Below are 27,317 nucleotides of genomic sequence, written 5' to 3'. Positions count from 1 at the left end.
TAGTGGTTCAAAGCAAACGTGCTCCAAAGGATTTTTGGATTCAAAGTCCGTTTCTGTTACACCCCCACATTGACAGAAAGCTCGCGGGATGGTAGACTTGAGTGCAAGATCATCATACAAGCCAAAACGTAAATATTGCCATGTTTGGTTGCTTTTGACATAATAAGCAGACAACTTGTTCCACTGTGGCGCATTTCTGCTAACAGGCCGGTTACCGGCCAGTCATACTTTCATTACCACGCATCACATGACCAAATACTTGATGACATTCTATGCCGAGCGATCACTTTTCACGAAGCAACGTTGTTTTTTATGTGTGTGTTGAGGTGGGGTGATTCCTCGCCGCCATTTGAGCAACTCTAACACAACAAATCATTTCTCAGGCTAGTTTCAAATCCGTCCCAAACGATCCTCGGGATCAGAATCACAATTTTTCATTCTCCCTCATTCTCCTTCAAACTGTCTGCAGCTCGGAGAAGAGAGATGAACTTGTGGTTTTACTGTTGGAATCTTTTTTCCAAAGTGCGCTCTCTCCGAATGTGATGATGCGCACGGTTATTTTGGATGACTGCTGATCGGTCGCTCTTCACCCGTCACATGACGCTGGGTGCGTTAGAACAGGGATCGATGAGTCGATGGCTTCATACTCAAAGAAATATTTGAAATTCAATCGGTCAACTGTAACCATTATAAAACTTGCGGACTATAAAAAGAAAAAAAAATGAAAAGTAACATTTTAACAGCCTTACAAGGGTAAAACTTGGGATGCAGCAATAGCACTTTTTTAAATACAATACAATATTTGATTAGTTGCCAAGAACCACTTATTAGGTCTCAGTTTTTGGTAACCAAATACAAAGTTCACATCTGAATGGAAGTGGAACTGAAAACCTTTGTAGCTCTTCTTAGCTGTTAGTGGTGATGGCGGAGGGAAAAAGATCACAACGTAGCATGACTTTAAAAGAAGTTGTTCAATGCAATTGTCGCAGCGACTATGGCGCCTGCTTCACAAGCCATCACAGTGCGACCACCCTGATCAGTGGAGGCGGTGCGTGGCAAAAAGCCGGTTGATGGAAAACTTGGGAACGGGCTGCAACGTCCCTTCCCCCCCGAGGGCCGCCACATTAAGGCGCAACCTCGCCCGGGAGCTAACAACGGCGACATCTCAGCCTGTTCTTACAAATTATGCCTGAGCGGACGCGTAACTTGTAGATTGGACAGCTTTGGTGTAAGTCTTCATCCTGTCCAGTCCGATCTCATCCCATTAACGACGGCCCAAACGTGAGACCTGATTGACTGCTTGAGAGCGCACTGGAAACACTTTGCATGAGTTCAAAATGCTTGTGCACTTCCACAGACATTGGCCAGACAGCATTTGCAAATGTTTGAAGCCAACATAAATGACACGGGGGAGGAAAAGAGAGAGGAGTGCCTATTAGGGAGAGAGCACAGCCCCATCTCGTCAGCTCGGCGCTCAAAATGCGCCGAGTGTTTTGCATGTCGCATGGCAACAAAATAAACCTCGCCCAGTCGTGGGACATCCCATTACCTCACAGAGAGAAGAACGAGTGTTGTGAAAAAACATTTTTCAGGGACTTGGCTCCGACAAGCAGGCACCGAGCTTTGACGCTCAAGTGCATGTGCTTGAAATGTTAATATTCTTTTGTCCAAACTCTTTTTTATTTTCTGAGCAAACTGTTGGCTGACCAGTGTTGTTTTGGGCAGGCATTTTAGATTTAGTCTTAGTCATTTGGACGAAAATGCTTATTAGTTTTCGTCAGATTTAGTCATTCCTATTCGTGATAGTTTTAGTCGACAAAAACTCAAAAAGGCTTTAATCGACGGAAACGCAAAAAAATGTTCTATGCTAGTTTTTGTCAATTTATTAGACCAAAACTCAAAAGGGTTTTAGTCGATTTTTGAATGATGAAATGCTCTTCCGTGAAACGGCAGACAGCCGCACAATCAACCTGAAAGCCAACCACACAACCGTACGTATTTAAGTAATGACATCCTGCAAGATGCTATTCCCAATCGTTCGCTCCGATTTCCGGACCTCACTAAGTCAATTTGTGTGTCGACTGAGACGAGATGATCATTATTTCAGGATTCACACATTTCGTCACGTTTGTTTGGTGGCGCGCAAACATCGTTTTTTAATTTTTTTTTTTTTAATGGAAAACTTTGAATTATAAATATTGTGCGGCTTTCCATAGCCATTAAAGTGGCCGTCACTTTTATTTTGTTAAAAATGATGATGCTAAATTAGGAATCAACTCTTGAGAGCTGCAGTGTCTATTATAAATGACTCGGGTAATAAAACATTTTGCGATTCAAACAGGTAATTAACTCCACTGAATTATTTATAACAACTTGACTTAATCAGGAAATGGCATCTGATATGAATATATTTGTGCTTGTTAATGCTGCTATTTAACAAGCGTTTTAATAATAAGCTATGATACAAATGCTGTTCAGGTGTTAGTGGGATTAAAGTGTCACCGGGAAGATTTTCTACATGAGCAACATTATGCAAGCTTTAAATAACATTTGCTCAGTTGCTTGAGTGTTAACATTTTTAAACAAATCAGAAAATGAAAAGGCAAAGAGGAGCTCTGGCTCAAGTGACAAGTAACATTGAAACTAATTGCACTCCTTCAACACTTCACTGCCGTGCGTTATCCGCCGGCGCCTTCATCTAGTGTCTCGTGCTAATTATCAGCTCACACAAAAAAGGGCACCATGTCAGGCGCGTTTGGCATCGTACTTTTAGATGTCATCATCCAATTAGGTAAGGAACTGTCATAGATAGCACTTGAGCATCCAGACACTCTCTGCATGTTGGCGACAAACGTCATAAGCCAAAGAGGAGCAGCAGCTTGTCAGAGTCAGATTTTTTATTTTTACGTTTATTGAAATGCATGAACAGGTGTCCAAATTGAAAAAAAAAGCAGAACCAGTTTGAAGGTTTATTGCTTCAGCTTGTCAACACTGATTCAGGATATTACCTAACAGTGGTACATTAGTAGACGACTTCCGTCCCTTGAGGTGTCATCTAAGATGAATTATCAGAGTTGAGTTTTTTCAAAAGTCAAATATTGCCTTTGTAGCAGAAAGCTGCTGTATCTAAAAAGGGAAGCTTCCAAAGCATGTTCTTCACTGCTGCAATTTGGCTGTTAGTAGGAAGAATTGCATTCAATTATTTGATATTGAAACGGCCACGCCCCCGGCGGTCCGCTCTGAGCTCCGCCTCCGGCCTGCGGAGCAAACGCTACTGGAGGTGCGTAGAGGACTAAGCGGAGCCTAAGAGGGGATTAGCTATTGTTTATACTTTGTAAAGAACATTTTTTTTTCTGCGAGTTTTTAAACAAGACAGGAGGGAGGGTCCACTTCAAACACAAATGCAGTTAAAGTTCAGTCGATTCATTTCAAGAAGCCTCCCAGAGAATAAACATCGCAAAGGATGAGTTCACCGCCCGAGGTTGTTAAGCAAGTCCTACAGGATGAAATCCATGTTCAAGGCAGCCTCGACTTTGTGTGCATTTCTCAATATTGTGTTAGTAGAAGAATACTGTGAGATTCAAGACTTAACCACAAAGACATTTCTTGGAACGATCAATAAAATGACTTCTTGAAATGTAAACTAATTGTATTAATTAGTTTGGTTGCTTCATTAAACGAGGCTGCCGACATTTTTTTTCTTGGAAATGAAGGGATGGCATGCTCGGGAAGAAGGGACATTTGACCTGAGTTTAGATGTACATAAGCTTGTCACTCAAAATTATAGTTGCACTTGATTGTTACTTGGGATGGGCGCGTATCGATACTAGGTGTCGGGTCCACGTGGTGATTGGCAAAGGAAATCTGACATTGAGGATGTCCAATTTGGTACTAGTCAGAACTAATACTGCGGCAAATTTACATATTAGCAAATCAACACTATTGTCTTTGTGTTCAATTTTCAAACCAAACGTATGAGGCATCTACAGTTGGTATTGGTAGGTAATCTAAGAGATATACTCAGAAAAGTGAAAAAAGTGGTATCAAACATCCGATTTCTTACAACATTTTGGCCTCGGAAAAAGGAGTCCAATAATAAGCTGTATTCAGTATATTAGAGTCTATCATCAAAGTTTCCTGTTATGTGCTTAAAATTGCCGCGCTCCCAATGTACATTCGCAATGTGCCCTACTTTGCAGATGTTCCCCAATTTGAACGGTGCAAGTACCCTTTTCCACGGTGCAACTTTCTCAAGCTCCCTCATTCCCCCTTCTCTTCCTCACAATGTAGCTTTCACATGCTCCACTATTATATAAATGAAGTGCCCTATTTTACAAAGCGTGAGAGTGTCCCTTGCTCCTTGTTTTACACAATATAATCGAAATTCCCCTTGAGCCCTTTTCTAGTGAAAAAAAGCCATGCTCTGCGACAGACTGTCACGCCCCAAGTCATCTGGGATCGAATAAAACTTACCTGTGGGCGCAACATTAAGAAAATGAAAGGAAACGGATGAAAGTTCTCTTTGTTTTTCCATTGACATCGTCAAAGTTGCCCATGCTCCTCCTGGTTTTAGACAGCACACTGTCGACTTCACCCCTCGCTCCCTATTTTGCATTCCTAATTCGCCACGTTACCGGCTAGCGTAGCGTAAATTGCCCGTCCACCGGCCGTGCCGGGGGAGCCCACATATCCGCCCCCAACTCACCAGGTAAGCTCCGACGGTGCCCTGAGCCAACATGAGGGCACATTCCGAAATGAGGAAGATCTTGATATTTGAGAAGCACGTCGACTTCTTGCGGGCGGCGTCCACTTCCAGCATGTTGTGCCCGCCGCCCTGCTGCGACTCTCGGTGCTTCTTCACCTGCATGACCGCCGACTTGCACCCGTTGGCGGCGAGGAACAGGCAGGAGCGGCTTGCCTGGCCAAAGTAACGCTGCTACATCCGTGTGAAGCCGCCTCGTCGGAAGGTTTTACTCGCAGCCACCTCCGCGGAACAAAAATAAAACAACACTAAAGCAAACAAAACAAAACCAAAGCAAACGAAAAAGTGTCGCTCCGAAGTCTACTCGACGAAGCTGAGCCGCACACGTCCGAGCAACTCGTTGGGTCGCTTAAACATCGTCGCCTCGCCTCTTTTTCTTCTTCTTCGTCGTCGTCGTCGAACGCGTGAGCTCCGCGAGGCTGGCACAAAACGAGCATAGGGGCGCAAATTGTCCTCCGTGCGGAGGCTCAGCTCAGCGCTCACATTCTCAACTCTTCCTCAGGACTGTGGAACGTCTCTCCGCCCACTTGGAGCAGACTCAGGCGCGGGACAGAAGGCGCGGCGAGCGGGCGGGCGAAGCGGGGGTTCAGCTCCGTTCCCTCTCTGGGACCAGCGCCGTCACAACAACCGCTCCCGGGCCACGAGAGCAATGTTTAGATACAAGGCGGAACTCTCTGAAGAGACGCGTGGCGGGCGACAGACATTTAAAAAAAAAAAAAAAAAGAGAATTTTCGGGTGACATCAAGGCGAAATCACAGGGCAACGTAACGTGACGCATTCTTATGACGTCACACGTCAAGATCATGAAGAAATCTGAACTTTCATACGATTTAAAAATATTTAAAACGTGTATAAAAATAAACAAGCACATTATAAAAAGTATAATATAGTAACTTGTGAAAAAAAATCTATCTATCTATCTTTTTATTTATTTTTTTATATATTTATTTATCTAATTTATATATTTGTCTGTATTATTGTTGTATTGCACTGGAGAGGGGAGCCCTCTAATCTCGTAACACACTTGAGTACAATGACAATAAAGGGATTTCTAATTCTAATATCTATCTATCACACGTTTAAACAAACTAACAAAACCACCTCAAACTTTGTGGTTGAAATCTATGGATTCAAAGCCAGGCTACGGTCTTCCTCTGTGAAGTTGCCATGCTCTCCCAATGCCAGCCGGCGTGGGTTACCTCTGGGTACTCAGGTTTCCTCTTACGTTCCAACAACAGGCATCGTACGTTCGTTAAAGACTGCATTGTCCATAGGTGTGAATGTCAGGTTGAGTGGTTGTTTGTCAATTTGTGCCCGGCGATTGGCTGGCAACCAGATCAGTTCAGTTGGCCTCGTACCCAAAGTTAGCGGGGAGTGGTTCCAGCACACCTGCAGAGTGTTTATCTTATGATGAATTTAAATGAGGTCAAACAATTTCAAAATGGCCTCATTGGAGAAACCTAACATCATTATCACGCACTGCAAAGCCATCATCAAATATCATATTTGTTGCACGTCTTTGGCATATCATCTCAGCTCCAAACACCCTTCAGAGGTCACTTCAACAGATGAGCCTTGCCGACCAACATTGCTGGAGTGTGGTGCTCGTGGATGCAAACGCAACATTTTGAGAATTGTTTCCATTGAGAGAACTACGAAAGATGGCTGTAAACCTCAGTGGATTTTCTTCATTTTGTTGAGTAATTATAATCAAAGAAAGTGGGAGTAAATTCAAGTTTGCATTTTATTTGATGATTATACAATAATTTCGAGATTAGATGAGAAAAATGAGATTAATTGCCATTACTTACGGAAGTTGTCTAATTAATGAGTAAATGTATCACTCGACAGCATTTCGACAGCATTTATAAATTTTCCATAATATTCTATTGACACACCCATTTGGGCTCGTGTTTTTTTTAAATCACAAAATTCTATTCACAATCAACCATAGTGAGAATGTTAAAACATTATTTCATAAATGTTGGCATTTTGACATGGAAAAGTGACGTGCACTGTACATATATATATGTTCAAGTTGAGTTGATTGGACATGAAAACCACAAAGCCGTTTACAGTGCAGCAATATATTTACACTATGTTTGAACATTTGTTCCCATCTTCCTGCACAGTGTTATTGTGAAACTTTGAAGTTCAGCCTGTAGTAAAAGTGAACGCCCCGAACTTAAAAGTGGCGATGACATCATCCTTTGTGTGAGAGTATATATGCTAAAGCTTTTGATATAGGTGTCATTGGTGAGAGCTGTGCTATGCTTGTACATTCTGTCCAATTCTTGTGTGCTGATAAACTCACACATACATCTCAGTGTGTGTTTACATGCAGTGGTCATTTGGGAAGGCGAGTCAGCTGGTCATCATGGGCGGCGCCGACGAGGGCTCGCTTTGGGCTGCTGCCAGAGAGGTTTGAATAGATGAGCCTCTCATTGTTTTGGATTGTTCTGCCTGGAGAAGCGAATGCTGTTTTTAGCCTTTGGAAAAAGGTTGCAGACAGTGGAAACGGGAAGGAGGCCGCGCCCCCGTCACCTTGGAGACGCTGGGCGAAGGCGGGGATGTCTTTGCTAACAACGAGTATACTTTTTTAGATAAGACTGTATTGTATTCCATTTCCTGCTTCAATGTTTGCGGGGAAATAAACATGGCTGTTGTTGCCCCATAAGAGGCTGAGGGCAGCAAGAAAATGGCAGATGCCAACAAATGAGAGGCCATGGTGCCCTATAATGCGGGTGATTCGTCTTTGCGAGTTTTCGAGGCAGTACGAGCCATTGTTACGCCGTTTTTTGCTTTGGCTACTAGTGGCAAACTCAACTCACGTCACAAGAAACAGCTGCACTTTGGCAAATATTGTCGTCAACAATTCTTCCCCAAAATGCGGCTTCAGGTTTTTCATTACCACTCCCTGTTGAAATTTGATGTCAAACTAATGAGAATTACACTTTGCGTATTTCGAAGAACCACAAAACAGCATTGAAAGCTACAGTGCAAAAAACATTTTCGCAATAGATATTTGAAAATAAACAGTGAAGCAACACATGTAGACAGGTGATGTAACCAAACTAACCGGCATACACTTCATCCCTTGTGGTAAATTACTTTTATTGCTATTATCACAGCTTGCTGAATCAGTTGGGAAATTATTTTTCATGTTATATTTCTGTTTCTATGTTCATATTATACTGCCCCCCCCTGGTGGGCAAAGCGCAAATTAGAAGGAGCATAACGTGGTGCTGAAATTGATTCAAGGCATTTCCGTTCAATGGGAATTTATTATTTGCGATGCAAATGCTGTAAATGTTTGAAAATAATTCATCCACGATGAGAACTGCTTTTCCACATTTGGGTGGGGTCGTGCAGCTGTCTTTGGGCAGTAGGCGGGCCACACTCTGGAAAGGTTGCCAGCCAATCGCAGGACACACAAAGACCAATGTTCTATTCCAGTCATTCTTTAACAAAAAAATAAAAATCACTGCCTGCATACAGGTAATTAACTTGTATGCTGGATGAGAGTTTCAACTTCCTTTTTTTCTTTTTTGATGATTAGAAGACCTTAATTTTAAAAAAGCAAAGTTTTTAACCTGGATTTCTACACGTTTACACTTGGGTTTGACTTTGCTTCTGTTGGCAGCTTATTGTATTTGCAAGCCGCATAACAGATAAACGCACCATCTTTGGTTTGAATCTGGGCTCCACTAATTGACCCGAGTCTGCAGAGCTCGATGGGATTCTATTCAATCAGCATCTCTTTCCAAATCATTCACTGTTTTATACGCCAGAAGCAATATTTTCAAATTGATTCGAGAGGTGAGAGGGAGCCAATATGAAGCCTTTTCGACTGGCGTCATCTGTTTTGATCTCTGTGTTGTGGTCAGTTCCCGAGCTGTTTACAGTTAATAATGATTTTCTTCTTTTTTTTTTTAATGATGGGGTTGAGGGGGGGGTATATCAGACGTTTGAATTCTAAACGCTTGCTGCTCGCGTACTCGAGGGCGCGCGCACTGGTCTGTGTCTATGTGTGGCCGCGGCGCGCAGGAGGAGGGCGTGGGGGCGCCGGTGACAATCATGGAGCAGTGGGGTGTCTATTAGTGACGTGCCTCTATTAGTGTTAGTGATTAGATCGAACCATACCTGTGAACAAACAGCTGTTTAATCCATAAAATGGCCACTCAAAAATGATTTTCCTCCCATGGCTTTAGCGCCCCCTCTAGCGTGGCACCCATATGCGCCGCATATGCCACATACATACTTTTACCACCACTGGCCGCGAGTTGCCAATCATCCATCCATCCATCCATCATCTAGACCGCTTCTCCTCACTCGGGTCGCGAGGGGTGCTGGAGCCTATCCCAGCTATCTTCGGGCAGTAGGCGGGGGACACCCTGAACTGGTTGCCAGCCAATTGCAGGGCACACAAAGACGAACAACCATCCGCACTCACACTCACACTCATTCCTAGGGGCAATTTAGAGTGTTCAATCGGCCTACAATGCATGTTTTTGGAATGTGGGAGGATACCGGAGTACCCGGAGGAAACCCACGCAAGCAAGGGGAGAACATGCAAACTCCACACAGGATGGCCGGAGCAGGGATCGAACCCACGCCCGATGCTGTCTTTCACTGTGAGGCCATCGTGCTAACCAGTCGGCCACCGTGCCGCCGAGTTGCCAATCACTGGTCTGTCATATCAAAGTTGTAATACAGTATTCCACCATTGGGGGTGCCAAAACTTTCTCACAATACCTGAGACATTCCACCTGCGCGAAATGCTACAATGTCCAATCACTGCGTGTGTGGGGCTGTGTGCGTGTGTGTGTGGGGGTGTGCGTGTGCGTGTGCGTGTGTGTGTTTGTGTGTGCGTGGCTTGAGCCTCGTCATGCGCCCAGTAAAACAGCAACAATTTAAGACACCAACTCAGCTGTCATGTAATTAGCCTCCATTTGGGCTTGCTGTTTTTTTGGTTAGTTTGTTTTTTTATGTCGTGGCTTTTAAACGTTTGTCGCTTGTCATTACTTTAAGATACTTCTGTTCGTCTTCATATTTTTAAAAGGACTCGCCCCAGCGTACCTCTTTAAGCTCCTCCCCCCCTAGGCAACTGCCCACTGCCTCAGGTCTGTGGACCAAATGCTGCCGGAGGTGCCGAGGACTAGCGGGAGCCTCAGGGGGCATCGTGCCTTTTCAGTTGCCGGTCCTTCCCTATGAAATGAGCTCCCATTAAATGTTTGGCAAGCCCCCTCTCTGTCCATTTTTAAATCATGTTTGAAGACACATTTTTATTCTTTAGCTTTCGACTCAACATGAGACTTACGCTGTTCTGCTCTTCTTCTTTGTATCTATTGTAAATGTGTTTATGTGTTTTAATTTGTGTTCTAAGAACCTGCTAATTTATTTAACGGCATATGGTAACTGCTTTGTTACAGCTCCAGCTGTTGTGAAATGCGCTATATAAGTTAAATTGTATTGTATTGTATTTGCCGCCAAACGGACACGAGGGATCATGTGCAATATGAGAGGACGCACACTATCAACCAGTAGCGGGTGTGCATTTCACATGTAGGCCTTCAGTGAAGTCCTTCTTTGTCCTACTTGAATAGATCCCCCCCATAATAGCATCATTTATGACACAGCGGCTGGACAAATAATATACATAAAGATTCTTACACAGTACTGAGTGAGTGTTGGATGACCTCGCTTCTCTTGAAAGGTCGGTCTTGAAAATGGCCTCGCAAATTTATCTGCAATTAAATCCACACTTTTCCCTCCTTTGGGCATTGTGGTTTAAAAAAGAAAGAATATAGTTGACATTTTCGAGTGGTCGCCAGTTACGATTTTTGGGTGTGTTGATTCCACATAGCGCTGCCCCTGTCGCGGTTCGGAGAACCGAGAGTGGGGAAAAGAGGACCCAAGAGCGACTGGGGTGGTGTGAACTGGGTTTATTGAAAGAGGAGGCAGGGGAGCAGCCCGATCCAAAACCGGGGCTGGGGAGCGAGAGGTGGAGCGACGCGGCGGGTCGGGCGCGGCTGCGGGAGCGAGGATCGGCTGGCGGGCGTCGAGGCGGCGAGCGCTGGAAGTGGGTGGCGGGCTGGTGGAGAAGCAGCTGGAGCGGCGCGGAAGAGGCAGGTGAGCGGCGTGGCGGGGGGAGCGCAGGCGAGATGAACGCCGGTCAGGAACTCGGAGATGGGCGCGGGAAGCTCGGGTTCGGATGGGCACAGGACGGCCGGAGGGGGAACAAGAGGACACGGAAGTCAGACAGGCGCGGGACGCAACAAGATCAGGCGAGCAGGCAGCGTGTCGGGACATGAGCCAGTACCACGTAAGGTGACGGGATAATCCGGCGTTTGGCTCCTGGCGAGGCTGGGTTTTATGCCGGTGGTGATTGCCGCTGATGAGCAGCAGGTGCGCAGGAGCCGACGCCCACTCAATCCGGAGGTGTGCCTGGCTGGAAACTGCCGAGAACCTGAAAGCAATCACACTCGCCAGGCCCCCCCAACCCCGAACCGCCACAGCCCCCTCACGAGTGAGTATCCATTCACAAGATGCATTCATCACCTTCAGCGTAAGGCTAGCGAGAAGGCTCACTGTAACCAACTTGTGATCTGATTGGCTATCGCAACTGTCTAGCAACTCTGAAAGCTCATTGGCTTTGACAGAACAGATGCCGGCACAATTGTATCTGAAGGCCTCGGACGAATAGTGCGTGCTACAGGTATTGTGAAATCTGCCTGGCAACACGAACAAGCGGAATTCTGATTGGATAAAAACTCTCACCTAAAAATACAACACTAGGTTATAATAAGACATCAATGGGAATAATATGATCATGATTTCTTGATTATGTTAGGCCAGCAGAGAAGACCTTGAAGGCCTTGACTGCCCACCACTGCTTTCAACTTGCTTACTCACATCACATGTCCCATTGAAATGGAATCTCCTGCTTCATTCTCTGTTTGTTGGGTCTAAATATAACCTGTCTTCTTCCATTTTCAAAGTGCAACCCACTGCCTGCTCTGTCGACTATTTTTACGCTGCTGTCAACTGCTAGGCCAGCGTACAGCAAAATGGCGTCTGTGCAGCTGGGGGGGCAACAAACATTCAAAGCAGCATGTTCCACTTTCTCTCTGGGTTAAATCCAGCTCGCTCGTTTGTGTATTCGACATGAGAGCTTTCCTGAAATGTAAGACGTTTACAAGTGTGTATCGATGCGATGATTCAACAGAGTACTGTGCACAATACACAATATGTCCATTTTGCATCCATTTTCTAATTCTTATCCGGTTAGAGGGTCGCCCTTGAGCAAGTTGCGTTGTCCAACCGATGCCGGCCTTATTTTTAGGCATCAGTGATACAAGCCACTGATACTGATAAGCAAAAAAAGAAACTCTGACACTGAGTAAGTCCTCCTGTGCTGTAGTTGGCGCTATTCTGAGGTACTTTGACACTTTAGCAAATCATTACATGAAAGAAAAGGTTTTGGTCTCAATGTTTTGTCAATTGTCATGGCTCTGTCCAAATTCACAGCTTGGATCCTTCGACGGCCACATTTTTGGCTGCATGACGTCCCTTCGGCGTGACACGATCGCACGTGGTGTTTATGCGGTCCACGCAGGCTCAATGAGGAGGACCCAACCTGCAAAATGTCTTTTTGTTCAATGAAATTTTCGGCATCAAAAGTACTTGGCGGGCGGCACGGTGAGCGACTGCTTGTCACGATGGCCTCACCGTGTTCAGTTCCGGCTCCGGCCTTCCTGTGTGGAGTTTGCATGTTCTCCTCGTGCCAGCGTGGATTTTTTCCGCAGTCCTCCGGTTTCCTCCCACATTCCAAAATCATGCATAACAGGGTTGATTGGATGCTCCGATGAATTGTCCCGAGGTGCGATTGTGAGTGCGAGTGGTTGTTTGTCTTTCAGTTTTCTTGCAAGTAGTGCGGGGTGCACCCGCCTACAACCTGAAAACAGCTGGAAGAGGCTCCAGCACGCTGGTGACCCCCGTGCGGGGAAGCGGCTTGGTTAAGGGATGGTTGGAAGTATTTGGTTCATTGGTTCTCTGTGCACCCCATTTACCATTTAATTTTTACAGCAAAACTGAGCCATGTACAAAGTTCTCAGGGAAATGTTCCCATAAAGAGCTCAGGACACGAATAGCCAATCGCATCCACCCAACTTAGTTATTTAGGCAGAGTAATGATCAACAGAGTCATTAGCCTGAACACCAAATGAACGTAAGGTGCTCCAAAAGGATTTTGGAAGCTTATTTGGACAGGATATTGGTGGTGGCTGGCAGCTGATACGACTGTCGGCATCCATCATCAGGCGGCCACTTTCACAAACAAAGCTCTCGTGCGACAGCTGTGAGTCACAAGAGGGAAGAGCCGCCCATTAGCATGCCATTTCCTCCGGCAGGAAGGAAAGGTTCACGCTAACACCTTCACAATGACAGGATGAGAGTGAGGAAGAGATTGGAGAAAAACCACCGGCGTGCCCTGCAACTGCACTGAGTTGCCACTTTCGTGTTCAACAAAAATCACGTTTCAAGTGGCCATACGTGTGACAAGGCGTGCAGTCACTTCCCAAGCGCACATACTTCCCTGAGGAATGTTTGATTTGTTCATGGTGTACGTGCAGTAGTAAGTTGTATCGTATTTTCTCAACTTGTTCAAACTATCGTAGAACAACTTAGCATGCGCCCTCGATCATGTGACTGAGATGAGAAAGAAAGCGGAAACAGTGTGTTGCCCTGTTTGTGGCTTGAACTGTGGTGGAAATGGAGGAATGAGTGTAGAAATGCAATGCGCGTGCGCGGCGCGCTGAAAGGGTGAGAGGGTGAGCAATTGCCCACACGCGCAGCTGAGAGGGCACGTTGGACAGTGCGTATCTGCCATGTCACATTTGGAACACAGGAAAAAGAACAACAGCGGAAGTAGCCACATTTGCCTTTTGGAAATTCAGCCATTCTTCTGAGTTTGTTTCAGACAAAGAAAATATGACGGTAGGTTGCACACTTTGTATTGCTGACAAAGCATTATCTAGCGTCAAAAACATGAGCAGTCTGTCAAAACTTAAGACAAACAAAACAAACAACAAAATCTGGATGGCAGCACATTTAAGATTAAAGGGACAAACTGTCATGGTCTGTGTTTGTTATTTTTGGTTTAGTATTTAGTTTCATCTTTTTCCTTGTTTGGCGTGTGTCTCGTGCTCAAATCTGATTGCGTTCACCTGTGCTTGTCGTCTCACTCCCGAGCGTGAAGCAATCATCTCCCTCAAACCCCCTTGTGTCTTGTGCAGGTGTTCCCCGTGGTCTCGTTGCTTGGTTTGGATTTAGTTCCTTGCTGTCGCTGTTCTCCATGCCAGTCTCGTTTTCCCAAGTCACCTCAAGTCCTTGTTTTGCTGATCCCGCTTATCTTGTACTTTTGCATTTTCTGACATTCCCAGTGCCATGTTTGCCTTTTTATTTTCAATGAAATTCCGTTGAAGTTATCCCTGCCTTGCTTCCCTGCGTTTGGGTCCTCCTCAACCTCCACGACAACCTGACACAAACAGTCAATGGACGTCAACATTTGAACTTTTTTTCTTTTTTTTTTGCACAAATTTGCATGTCAAAATGACAAATTCAGCCCCCTCAAAGACTCTGAAACTGAATTTTTGCTACTTTGCGTTTTACTTTGTGCAGAGTGTTACAATCTGTTTCGCTTGCTTTTTGGTTTTTCTTGTTTTTTTTTATGACAGATAATTTAGAGTGTTCCATTCACCTACCACGCATGTTTTTGGAATGTGGGAGGAAACCGGAGTACCCGGAGAAAAGCCACACAGGCAAACTCGCTTGACTTGATCTGGACCCTGAATGCGCACCTGCTTTTTCAATGGAGGTGGGAAGTGGCGTCACCACTCTTTTTGAGGAATTGCCAAGAAAAAAAAGGATGATTACTACTTGAATGACTTCTGTCCTTTCCCCTTGTTTCCATCTCGCCCAACTTGAAAATCTGCCCTTTTTGTGGCTTTTTCTCCTCAGCTGGCCTTAACGAGGCCTAAGGTGACTCTTTTCTCTGCACGTGTCATCCAACTTGTCTGTCTGGTTGTAGCAGCTGTTTTCTGGAGTTGCTATGCAAACGCGGTGCACCCAAATGACACCATCAAAGACGGTGCCACTGCCAGTTGTCGCCATGACAACCCGAGAGGCGTGGCCCACTAAGGCATATTCTGTTTCAGGGTGAGGCGGCGTTTTCCTCCATTCAAAAATTTGAAATGATCTCAAAACATGCAACGTTCGACGTTATATCAGTGGTGTGCAGTACAAGGCCTGCAAATCCTTCTCACCCATTTCTCACTGGCCAAATCTCTTTCAAAAGCACTGACCAACATTTACAACTTACATGAAATTGCATTCATTCATTTCCAACAGTTAGTTGTCCTAATTGCATAATGGGTGTTTATTTCCAGTATGTATGGATTCCAATTGCTGATGTTAAAGTTTCAGATCATTTCTGTGTGTTGTTTGAATAACAAATAATCCCAAAAGTGCTTTTTGGCCGTTTCCACTCGAGCAGGGCTTGTCAAACCTTTCCGGGTCCCAAATTTACAAGAAGAATATTTACGCTGCTACATCTTCGGCTTTCGAGGATACACTTCATTTCCATAGTGGACTACACTGACAATTAATTACCACACGCATGCACACACACGCGCACACGCACACACGCACACACAGGCGCACACACTCACTCACCTATATTGTGTGTGTACATTAAGCCCATAAGAAGATTTGCATGCAGCGGTACATCCTGCAGCAGGAGAGGAGCTAGAGGAGAGGCTATTTAACTCATTTTCCAAGCAAATGTAATGAAATGTGCTTGTAACAGAGAAATAACCTGAATTTGAACTTTGGCCATTTGAATAAATACGATTCTTTTTTTGTGTTTAGGTCATATATACAGTTGAGCTCAATCCATGTTGACCACCTCAAGTTGTCAATCAATGCCTCACCTCTCGTAATGATCAATGGCGACGTTTAAAGAGCACTTTCCTCGATATATTACCTTAATATCTACACATTTAACCAAACTATAGAACAGGCATCATGAAATTAAGTGTTAAATTTAATCAATCATGTAGTCATGTCAAAGTCAAAGTGGAAGCATAAGGTGACTTGCTAAAATGTGATTGTTGTGCTCGCTAAACTGGCTTCATCAAATGACATCCAAAACAAGGTGGTGCCTGTCGTCATTTGACATTCACGCTCATTTTGCAGGGAAAATGTCTTTTAATAAGGTAACTGTAAAGCTGGACACACACACACGCACGCACGCACGCACGCACAAAGCACGCACAAAGCACGCAGGCCAAGTTGTTTGAGCGACCAGTCAATCAGGGTGACCTGAGTTGCACAAGGACGCCAAACGTAAACTAAGACCGGTTGTTGATGTATGCTGCCCTCTAGCGGCGACTATTCAAACAAGAAACAACTGCAGCACTTGAGTGGACGGAAGTCAGTCAGCAGCTTTCCCATCTGACTGCTGGCTCGGCTTTTTTCTTTCTTTTTTTTCCTTCTTCAGCTCCAGCTGTTGTGAAATGCACTATATGAATTACATTGTATTGTATAAGACGCTTCACACACGTCTCAAAACAATACAAAAGTTGGGTGCATTCTTGCTCTCAGGTGAATTACGGAAGGTTTTGGCACCTTCATTGATTGTCGAAAAAAATCTGTCGCCAGTGAGAGTAAGTGCAGAAGCTTCTAGAATCTCCACACAAATAATTGATGCTGTTGTAAGAATTCAAGAGAGCCTCATGAAAAAAAATCTTGTTGAGAGAGTGGTGGCTGCACTGCAAAGCGACACTTTGGCCCCCTGCGTGTTTCTCATCATTTATGACTGTGCCCTCAAAAAATGGCCATTGATGGCAGTTGCTCACAACAAACACGGTTGTTGTTGTTAGCAGTCATGGCTGCTGAGTGACTTTGGTCGTGCATGTCCATCTATCGATCAGTCGCCTGCTGGCAAAACTGATTAGGAGAAAGAAGAGCCACAACCGCCACGACCGCCAAGCCTGAAGTTACAAACAGCAGCAGCTATGCGGCCATCCCCGACGTTGATTTTCTTTTTGATGCATTTCAAACACATTGTTGACCGAAGCAGATTCACGCAAATTCAGTCATGTCGGGAGTGGTGCACTGACGTCTAACTTGAACAAAGTCAACTTCGGTGTGTTTTCCTTGACCACAACTCTGCCCAAACTTGAAAAAAAAAAGAAAACGCCTGATCAATTGTTGAATATTGCAAAGGACAACTCAATTCTTCTTATTCTGGGCTTCTTTATTGTCTTGAAGAGATTGGAGCTTTTTGATGATGACAATTGGACTTTGGTCATTTCCTTTGACATTTTGCAGATTTTTTAAAATTGGTTGTTGAAACCAGTTAACAAGAATTCGTATTGACCTGCGCTGCACTGAAGCCTCCGTTACAGAAAGCCTTTTCAGGATGTTGCGTCATGTATCGCTGCCTTGAGCACATTTATTCCTTCAAAAAAAAATCGCATGATGTATTCATGCAAATGTTATTCATGAGCTTCATAAGCACGACGTACAAAAGGTGTTTACGTTTCCCTGCCAAATGTTGTGCTGGCTGCCGTCTGCTAAATAATAGAGGCGCTATCACGTCTGCTGTGACGTCACAACTAGTAAACAAAAGGGGAGCACCTCCACCGACCCATCTGGTTGACGTCTACGAGAGGGAGGGGGATCAGCCGTAAGACTGCATCCCATTATGACAGAGCACAATGACTCACTGACCTGCTCCGCTGAAAACGGATAAATGAGCCACTCTGTGACGGCTCTTGCGCTTCATCTAATCATCCTGACGGGTAGTAAATCGGCCAACGAGTCGCTGAGCCGAAAATAATCCCAAGCGCGCAGGTAAACAAAAGAAAATAAGAATCGTGGCTGCAAGGAGAATACAGGCGGCTAAAACCCTCACAGGAATATCAATCACACGTTACGGGAGTGGCGATGAAGCAGAACCGAGGGAATGTTTACTCTGACTGCAAACATTGAACAACATTTTGGATTTCTCAGCTTTGTCAGCACCAGATTTTTTAAAAATCCGTTTCAGAATGCAAAATGCTGCCCAACAATCATTTGCTGTCGTGAACATTTTTGTGGCTCTGATTTCCGTCTGAAGGCTGATGTGATTGCAAACCGTTGTTGCGACAATTTGCATTGGCTGCAAGGCCACTTGAGATGCAATCTCAAGGTTTTGCGACTTCCCTCGAAAATATCGGACGGCTTCGCACCTCCCTAGCTCGCTGACCTCGTGTGTTTGGTCTCGAAATCTTTGTTCTCAAAAGGCAGGTCTTTTAGTGATCCCGAGAGCTGAAAAGAAGTCCGCAGGTTCTCCAGCGTTTTCTGTTTGGGCACCAGTGCTTTGGAATGCCGGCGGATATTAGAGGCGTCATCTCAAATGTTTGAAGCATGACTAAAGACTTATTTACTTGAGCATTTAGTTGAACTATTGATTGGCTTGTTTAGTGCCACTTCAATTTCCTTTTTCTCCCCGGCTTGAGAATGTGGTGATGGCAACCGATTTGGAAGTCGCTGTTTCAATTCTATAGCCACTGACCGGTACAAGATCGAAGGCCGACCACATCTTCGGATCGGCTGCTATGGAGATTATGGCTCTGACCAACTGGGCGAGGGCCCGCTCCACCCAAGTCGTCTTCATGCAGCGCTTCATTTGATTGACTTTCAAATTATTTCAACCAACATTGTGGAGCATCATAATATGTGTAAAATGTTGCCCAATCGACATCCACTGCAGTCTGGTCATCCTGGACGGGTGATTCCCCCATCTGGCTTCTTCTCAAGGATTCTCATTTTCCCCCAGATGGGGCTTTGAGGTTTTCCTCACCCTCCTGGGGGTTAAGATCAGGGGATGTCGACTGTGGGCACGTGAAGCCCTTTGAGACTGTCTTGTGATTAAGGCGGTCTATTTGAATAAAATGGACTTGACTTGATTTGGGGTGTTCGTCTTCCACCATCCTCGCATGTCTGTATGCAATTCTTGGAATGTGAAAACATCCAAACATAATCCCCAGACACGTCCTCTCCATCAGCATGTTTGAAACAATCTGGATCAACGTAGTCCACAGTGGATTCGAATTCCAACTCTCAAATGCATGCTCGCATGGTCAGCGAGCGAGAGTACTGTGAAGCTGTGATTGCTCACTGCGTGAATTCATCGTAGCGCAGTGTGATCTTGAGCACACAAACAAAGTCAGAAAGCACCCATGGAAAGAAAATGAAAGATGCTGAGCGCCATCCAGTCTGCGTTCGTTTGCAGCGTGCAAATCGTTTACGGGACGGACGAGATGAACTCAGGTCGATTCTAAAATTGGCTCATTGAGGATGCAAAGTGGAAAATGTGCAAAACGGAACACTTTGCGTGCCTCTAGCAAACTAACACAAAGGTGTTTTCCACCGCCATTGGTGAGCGCGAGGGTGTCTCTTTGCGTATGCAAACAAAAAGCTTCTCTTCTCAATTTGACACTTTGAGAGATTGTAATCCACAAATGAACCCCAAATTGGATTATCTGCATGTGGATCTTTGATGTGTTTTTCCCATACTGTGCCTTTTCCTTGACCTTTTCCATGCCACTCATCATCGTCTCAGCTTCAAGATCATTCAAATAATGACTTGCCACGTTGCTCTTGCAAAAACGAGGCCACTTATAACGTGTACTTTATCAAAACGTACCGCAATCATATCATGAAAGCCTATTTGTCACACATAGTATCAGTTGAAAGGTCATTTTGCTGCTGCAACTGACGCTGATAAAACAAACGCGAACATGAAAAAGAACAGCTCTCTTTCTCTCCTTCTCTCGCTCGCCCACAGCGACCCCTCCCTCTCCGGTCGGAGGATTTTTTTTCTTATTTTCGGCGCTCTTCAAGAGCACCTCGTGGTCCATGCTTGCAGTCTTGTCGTCAGCGGAGGAACGAGGCGAGGGAAGCAACAGCTGCAGGCGCACGGAACGCTTGATGAGCTCTGATTCATGTTCTCGGATCCCGCTGAAGGTGAGATTGTGTTCCAGCTTCCAATTTCTACTCTCGTGACCACATTGTTAAGTGAATGCCTTTTTTTGGCCATTGGTGCGGATTTCTTTTCCGCAAGAACTCGTGACGGGCGTTCATTGACATTTCTCAGCAGTATTTTCATCACCAAATGGTTGTAGTCATTTTTCATGTTTGGCGCAATTCGACCTTTGTACTTTGTATGACCTCATCTACCGACGGATGACATCCCATCAGGAGCAACTCAGTAGCTTGCTCAAGGATACTTCAACGTGGTCACACTGACCGGGGGGTCAAACCCGCAACCTCCAGGTTGCGAAACGACCACTCTACCCCTGAGACACGCCGCCCGTACTCGAATCAAATGAATCGATTCGTTGATATAATCCAATTTTCTTAATATTTCGCAACAGTTTGAGCTGAAACAAAATATTTGCATCCAATATCACGTGAGAATACAACAACAAAGACAATGAAAGCACAAAATGAAAATGTAGAAAACAGCAGCACAGTCTCAAGTTTGTGTCCAAAGCCAAAGAAAAAAATGGATTCTAAAGCGGGGAAGGGAGCAAGCGTGATAAGGGAACGATTTTAGAATGAAGTGTTTGTTTATGCGGTGCAATTGCAAAATTGCGTTTGATGTTAAAAAGAAAAAAAATACTTCAATGTCGTTTCACTACATTTGTCCTTTTATTGTAGCTGAGCCAATTAAAAAAATATCTCCCATCCACCCATTCGCCTCACTGGGGTCGTTTTTTTCGCAAACAATGTCGACATCTCCACAATTGAAAACTAGCGAGCAGTCTTTGCCGAATTTTTCCACAGCTTTATTCAAATACGTCAAAAGTAGTTGGAGACGAACTCTCTGAATTCACTTTGCAGGCATTTGAAGGCTTCGGCTTGCCTGCTCGGCAGAAGGCGTGGCCTCCTTCTTCCCGATCTGAAGCTCGCGCCCATGCACGATGCTCCACCGGCCGTCCGACCCGAAGGCGGCCAACGACAGCTGCACGTGGGCCACGGCGGCGGTCTGCAACGCCACGTCGGCCGGTGACGCGCTCCAGCTGCCCACCTTCTCCACGGCGGCCAAGGTGCGAGTCATCATCACCTTCATCCTGTGCGGCGTGTCGGCCATCTGCAACCTGCTGGTGCTGTGGGCGGCCGGCAAGGGCGGCAGGCGCAAGTCGCACGTACGAATTCTCATCATGAACCTGACGGTGGCCGACCTGCTGGTCACCTTCATCGTGATGCCCGTGGACGCCGTGTGGAACATGACGGTGCAGTGGCGGGCCGGGGATGCTGCCTGCAGGCTGCTCATGTTCCTCAAGCTGGCGGCCATGTACTCGTGCGCCTTCGTCACCGTCGTCATCAGCCTGGACAGGCAGTCGGCCATCCTCAACCCGCTCGGCATCCGAGAGGCCAGGAGGAGGAGCAAAATCATGCTGAGCGTGGCCTGGGGCGTGAGCATCGTACTGTCTCTTCCTCAGGTGACACAAGAGCACTCGTTTTGAAAATTGGCTTTTAGGCCAGCGGAGCAACACGAATAAAAAGCAAATAAAGAATCGCTTCCTTCCTTGTATTGAACTTTCAAGTTTGATGCATTTGCATTGAATCTTTAAGAAGTGAACAAAACAAAAGTGCCCGTTTTGTGTTTGGCTTGGATCCGCTGCCGGTGTCGGCAACGGTAATGAGTAAAAGGTTGCATGTTCGTGTTTCTTGACATTTCTCGTTTCGATGGCTGCGCTTTGCAGCCGCGGGCTTCAACCGGCTTCACCTCATCGATGATGTCACATCGTCGGTCCACTGGAACTTTTCACCATGAGCTCACGCAAACGTGCTGCCAACTGGCTTGCGAAATGAGAAATTTTCAACTTGGTCTCTTCGTCCTTATTTGGAACGTGTGACATTTGACCTTGTTTTTGGGCCTCGACGAGCATTTTGGACACGTCCACCTGAAAGCAAATTTGAGCACGTTTGACAAAGTAACTCAAAGACAAGCATGCAAATGTCGTCATTCATGCAGCTCATTTCAATCTCAATCGCAACCGTGCTGTCCCGGCAACGGCATTTTGGTGCTCAGCCGAGCCAGCTTCAACCGGACGACAGCTCAAGTCTTAGTTTTTGTGGTGAAAGACAACAAAATTAAAGGACCTGGAACAACCCCGGTGCCTGTTTTTTATGGATATATTTTTTTTAAACGTAATTAAGCATCTCATTACCGACCCTTCTTGTTTTTCAAGACACCAGAGAGTGAAAGCAACGTCCTTCTTATGTGATGTTTACTGATTGTTTACTAATGAGCCCAACACGTCAAGCGTTAAGCGATTACATTTTTGAACTAATTCATTGCAAAACTGAAATGTGATTAATCACATTTTTCAACGATGTTTATAACAGACATTTACTTGAATAATGTCTTGGAATGAATATAAAATCACCAAATATGAAGACTATCAAATACTTTTCTAATACTTTTCTTTAATCGGAATCGAAGCCACAACCTCTGTGAAGCGAACGTGCTCACCAGTTGGCCGCCGGCCCTTCTTCCATTTCTTTTCAAATATTTTGCAACGCTCAGAAACACTCGAGAGGCTCTCGAGCACGCGTGGTGACATGAAACCGAAGAAAGTCATGACCGAGTCACACTTTCTGCACTGGCCAATTGGGACAAATATGGCTTTTGTTTGTGGGCGTGGCTAATGTGCTTCTATCGAGTCATCGACTGCCGACTGGCCCATGACCTGGACCGACGAATCTGCTGTTTTTCGTTGACCAGCGTTTGCAGCTCACATTTTGTGGAGTTCCTCTTTTTTGGGGGGGATTTGATCACGTAATTTGATATGGAGGCATGCAGAGGAAGCTGTCTGGTGCTCTAACAATTGCGATCGATGCGCTGTATTTTTTGCAGTATGCGCTTTGTTCATTTGGCCGTGCGCCGTGTTTCCGTATGAAAGTGGCGCCTCCCTTTTCCACAGCATATCTCATGAATAATTGGATGTGTCAAAGGCGATACAATACGACTTTATTTATACATCGCATTTCTCAACAGGTGCCCTTTATTTTGCCATCTGAAGTGTGGAACGGATATGTGCAAAGCAGTGAGTGCTCACTCTTGCTTTTTGTTTCCACAGATGTTTCTATTTCACAACGTGACCATCACGGTCCCGCAAAACTTCACGCAATGCACCACCCACGGCAGTTTCGTCCAACATTGGCAGGAGACGCTTTACAACATGTTCACCTTTGCGTGTCTCTTCCTCCTTCCGCTGGCCATCATGATCTTTTGCTACACCAGAATCCTCGTTGAGATCTCCAGCCGCGTGGCTCGCAGTAACTGTAAGTTTTCTTTCAATCCGTTTTGGGTGCGCCGGCCGCTGGAGTCTCACCGAACCTTTTGACACATATCGGAAAACATCTCGATGGATTTTACACCACCAAACAAACCAAAAAAAAAAAAACATTTGCCAACTTGGAGAAATGGTATTTGGGGATGGTCAACATCGATTGATGGAACTGGTTGATGTCTCTAAATGTGTTCAAATTTTGTCTGACCACCACAAAATGTGTTGTTAAATATTCTCCCAAATTTGAAGGCGTAAGAAAATCAACAATTATTTCTTGCAATCGCCACAAAGCCTTTTTCGATGTTTTCTCCAAAAATGGATGGGTCGGACTTCCATTAATGCTTCCGAACACGAACACGCTTACGAGCGATCGTCGATGGCTGGAATGTGTCCCGTCGGGTCGTCACGGTGGCTGCCAGGTCGGTCTGACTTGTCAATGACATTTTTTGCTCTCTTTCTTTCGACTCGCTCTTTTGCCTTCCCTCTGTGATATGAGCACATCACAGCTGACAACAAGGCACTCGGAAGCGGCCGGCTCCGCCCTCGCTTCTCGCCGACTTTCTTCCGTGGCCCTGTGCACTATTCTTAGTGCGTATTTGTTTTTGCTCTTGCGATGACGTTTTGTCACCGCTCAAATCAACTGTTTGGAATAAAGCCTGTGTCACTGCTCTCAAACACTTACGTCTGCGTGGTGATCCACTCTCTGGTTGTAAGGCCATCGGTAACATATGTTCTCCCCAAGCCTGCGTGGCTTTTCTCCGGGTACTTTGGTTTCCTTCCGCATTCCAAAAACCTGCCAGGTCGGTCGATTGGACACTCTGAATTGTCCTTAGGTGTGGTTGTTTGTCTTTGGCTGGCGACCAGTTCAGGGTGTGACCCCGCCTACTGCCCAAAGATAGGTGGGAGAGGCTCCAACACGCCCCCAATCCTTGTGAGGAGAAGCGGAACAGATAATGGATGCTTAGACGATTGCAGTCTCTGTAATGTCTAACCGATTATTTGATGAAGTTTAGTTCAAATATCTGAGCTGAGCCGTCACGCTAACGTTCGCACAGCTAGCTTAGCTACAGATGACGTAAACGTGCGTGTGCCAGCACTTTATCTCAGTTTAGCTCCATATTCTACAATTTTTTTTCATGGAATATGTCGTGTGAAGCACTTCTGAATATCGGGAACAAGTTGGAAATGGTTGAACATTGACGTGAACGCCTTCCGAATGCTAACAAAGCCGTTTGCTGCGTTTCAGTGCCGTCCCGAGACGTCCATCTCCGGCGCTCTCACAACAACATCCCCAAAGCTCGCATGAGGACGCTTAAGATGAGCATCGTCATCGTCACCTCCTTCATCATTTGCTGGACCCCGTATTACCTGCTCGGCTTGTGGTATTGGTTGTTTCCTCGCCGAATGGAAGAGACGGTCTCGCATTCGCTCACTCACATGCTGTTCATCTTCGGCCTCTTCAACGCCTGCCTGGACCCGGTCACCTACGGCCTGTTCACTATCCACCTCCGGCACGGCCAAAAACGTTACGGCCGGACCTCCAACACGCAGACCACTTTGGAAAACGTGATTCGCCGCCACGCCGCCACATCGGGGCGGGGCCGGCCCACCGACAACAGAAGCGACGATGGCGGCTCACGGCACGGGATGTCCGTTAGTGAGATCTGAAGTGGAGCAACAAGTCAGCCCAATTTTCCACTCAAGTTACATCGTTTGTTGATGTCTGACAAAATGCTACTTGCTGTGTGTTTGGACGTTCGATTGCATTTCCTCCCAAATGCACGTTTCCTAATGTTTCCACCTTCAGACGGCATCCACAAGTGCTGCGAGTCGCTGAGCGGGTTTACCTGCCCGTCACGGGCGTTCCTTCGTGACTTGGTCGTGCAAGAAGCAAGCCATGTCAGGTGAAAGAAGCAACTGCGAAACGAATGGATATCAGCAGCCGGCGGAAGACACATATGAAGGAGGGTTGCCATGGGGACCACAACCTGGATCATCTTCTGCAAATTTCAAACGTCAAAGTAGCAGTGTGACTTTCAGTGTCACAATGTGAGAACCGTTGAGAAAGGTGGTCAAGTTCAGGAATGACACATTTGGTTGTTTAAAACAACCACATTTCGGTTCACTAGTTTCATGCTAGCATCCATGCTAAGTGTGTGTGTGTGTGTGTGTGCGTGCGCAACTGATTGAACACAACACAGGCAAAGTAAAAGTACTCTCTGCAAAGACGGACTAATTAACATGGCGCACTGATGTTGTCAAATTCAGTTTAAACAAAAAAAAAAAGACGTAGCTGCCTGCAATGCTTTGGCGTACAAGAAATTGGTTAGCCACGAAGGCACGTTTGCATCTGCGCGTGCCACCTCTTGGTGAGTGTGTCCTTTTTTGACCGCATCACTCGCAGATGATGCCGCGCTCCACCCGACTGCCGTGCGCACGGTTTCCCGCTCCATGAGCTTGTCTGTGAGTGGCTGGCGCCCGGTTCGGGTGTCGTCCGCCTTTCGTCCCAAGTCTGCTGGGATGGCCTCCCGCCACCTTGACGCCAGATGACGTAACTCGGGCCTTTAAACGTGGGCGGGCTTGTGAAGATGACATCACCGCAGTTGTGACTTTTTGTGCCGTCGTGAACTCTTTGATCGGGTTGGGGGTTGGGAGCGAGCGCAGATGGGCACGGCTGGCGACGGTGTACATGAGCGACATTTGAGCTCATGAAATGATCTCACGTGAATTCAGGAAGGCGCGGCGTTTGTGTGCCGTATCAAATGTGATTAGTGAGCTTCAGCGTCCGGCAGCAACAACAAACTAACAAATTGTTGATTTGGAAACAGGCCAAAAATTTCCGATGACAAATGGATTGATTGAATTTGGAGCCGTTTTGGCTTTTCCAAAGAAACATTTTGAGTCGCAGACTGCGGCTCCACTGTATGATGTCGTGAATTTCTTTTTTGTTCTGATGTTGTAACGCTTGCGGTGAAGCTTTGCTCTGTTGATTGCGTCATTTAGGAGTATTTGTTTGACTTTTGAATGTTGAAGGAACAGAAATATTTACTTGTTGAAGAAAAGCAGTTATTGAATTGGCGATGCATGAAGCGATTTGACGATTGATCAATTAGTTAAAAGGGATGCTTTACCATTTTTTTTTGCAGTAAAAAGTTATGATTTTTTTGTCTAGAATGAGTTTGATCCTTTTTTTTGTTGTCGAAATTGCAAACACATTTGGCCACCAGCTGGCGACTGAAAATGACATCACGTGTTGAGGGCGCAGGCAACCACCAATTAGGGCTCACCTAGCGTTCTCAAGCTGAGCCATGATTGGTTGTTAGCTGAGCCTAAAACATGTACGATGGCAAAATGTCTTTTTAAAGGGGGCAATTGCCCATGAAAAATAATTATAAAAAAAATATAAACTTTTTCTGCTGAACATTGCAAAATTGGTTAAGTCACGTTTTAGGACACATGTTGAATTGGATGTCATGATTTGTATTTGTTATTTTTGGTTTAGTATTTGGTTTCATGTTTTGGCCTTGTTCATGTGTCTTGTCTCGTCTTGTCTATTGTGTCCACCTGTGCTCGTTTACCCAAGCCCTAGTGTTAACCAATCCGGTCCCGCTCCTTCCAACCAGGTGCTCCTCGTTGTCTAGTCAATTTGTGTGTATTTAGTTCCCTGGTTGCTTTCAGTTCTTGTTGGTTCATTGTCATTTTCACTGTCGCTTGTCCCTGTTGCCTGTTCCTGTCGCCTGTTCCTGTCGCCTGTTCCTGTCGCCTGTTCCTGTCGCCTGTTCCTGTCGCCTGTCCCGATCATTAGTTTCCTGTCGTTGTCTAGTTTTTCCAAGTTCCCTGTTTGCCTTAGTTTTCTGTTAATTAAATGCCCTTTGAGTTACCCCTGCCTTGCTTCCTTGCGTTTGGGTCCTCACCTTCCTCAACCCTGACATTGGAAGCTTTTTTAGTGGAGGATGATATTGGCCCTCGTTTTCCAATCCAATGTAAAGACGTAATGACTCGAGGTCAGCGCAAGGACATTGAGCGGCTTGACTAAAAGCTTCGTGGCAGCAAGTCGCTGAGTTCTGATTGAACTCTGAGCCTTTGAAAAAGGACAAATCATAGTTCAAATCTTGCTTTCAGGCAACATGCGCAAATGTTGT

The 27,317-nt window shown here is 45.6% G+C and overlaps 2 protein-coding genes across 2 annotated transcripts in view; one reads left to right on the top strand and one right to left on the bottom strand.

Moving 5' to 3' along the window:
• The window catches only part of slco3a1a (solute carrier organic anion transporter family member 3A1a), a 30,450-nt gene extending 24,988 nt beyond the window's left edge, over positions 1-5,462 (bottom strand). The window contains exon 1 of the mRNA XM_088287238.1: positions 4,706-5,462. Within this exon, the coding sequence (XP_088143364.1) occupies positions 4,706-4,867 (162 nt within the window). The 5' untranslated portion in view covers positions 4,868-5,462. The remainder of the gene's footprint in view (positions 1-4,705) is intronic.
• Positions 5,463-19,692: 14,230 nt separating this feature from the next.
• Positions 19,693-26,874, top strand: gnrhr4 (gonadotropin releasing hormone receptor 4). The gene is made up of 4 exons (XM_088287229.1): positions 19,693-19,837; positions 20,717-21,318; positions 22,963-23,167; positions 24,422-26,874. The coding sequence occupies exons 2-4, from the start codon at positions 20,797-20,799 to the stop codon at positions 24,841-24,843; spliced, it is 1,149 nt and encodes a 382-aa protein (XP_088143355.1). The 5' UTR covers positions 19,693-19,837; positions 20,717-20,796; the 3' UTR covers positions 24,844-26,874.
• Positions 26,875-27,317: the final 443 nt, after the last annotated feature.

This window comes from Idiotropiscis lumnitzeri, unplaced genomic scaffold (genome assembly GCF_059441095.1).
Source record: "Idiotropiscis lumnitzeri isolate Australia: NSW breed Sydney's pygmy pipehorse unplaced genomic scaffold, RoL_Ilum_1.0 HiC_scaffold_35, whole genome shotgun sequence".
Lineage (NCBI taxonomy): Eukaryota > Metazoa > Chordata > Actinopteri > Syngnathiformes > Syngnathidae > Idiotropiscis > Idiotropiscis lumnitzeri.
This window is presented reverse-complemented; position numbering and strand designations above follow the sequence as displayed.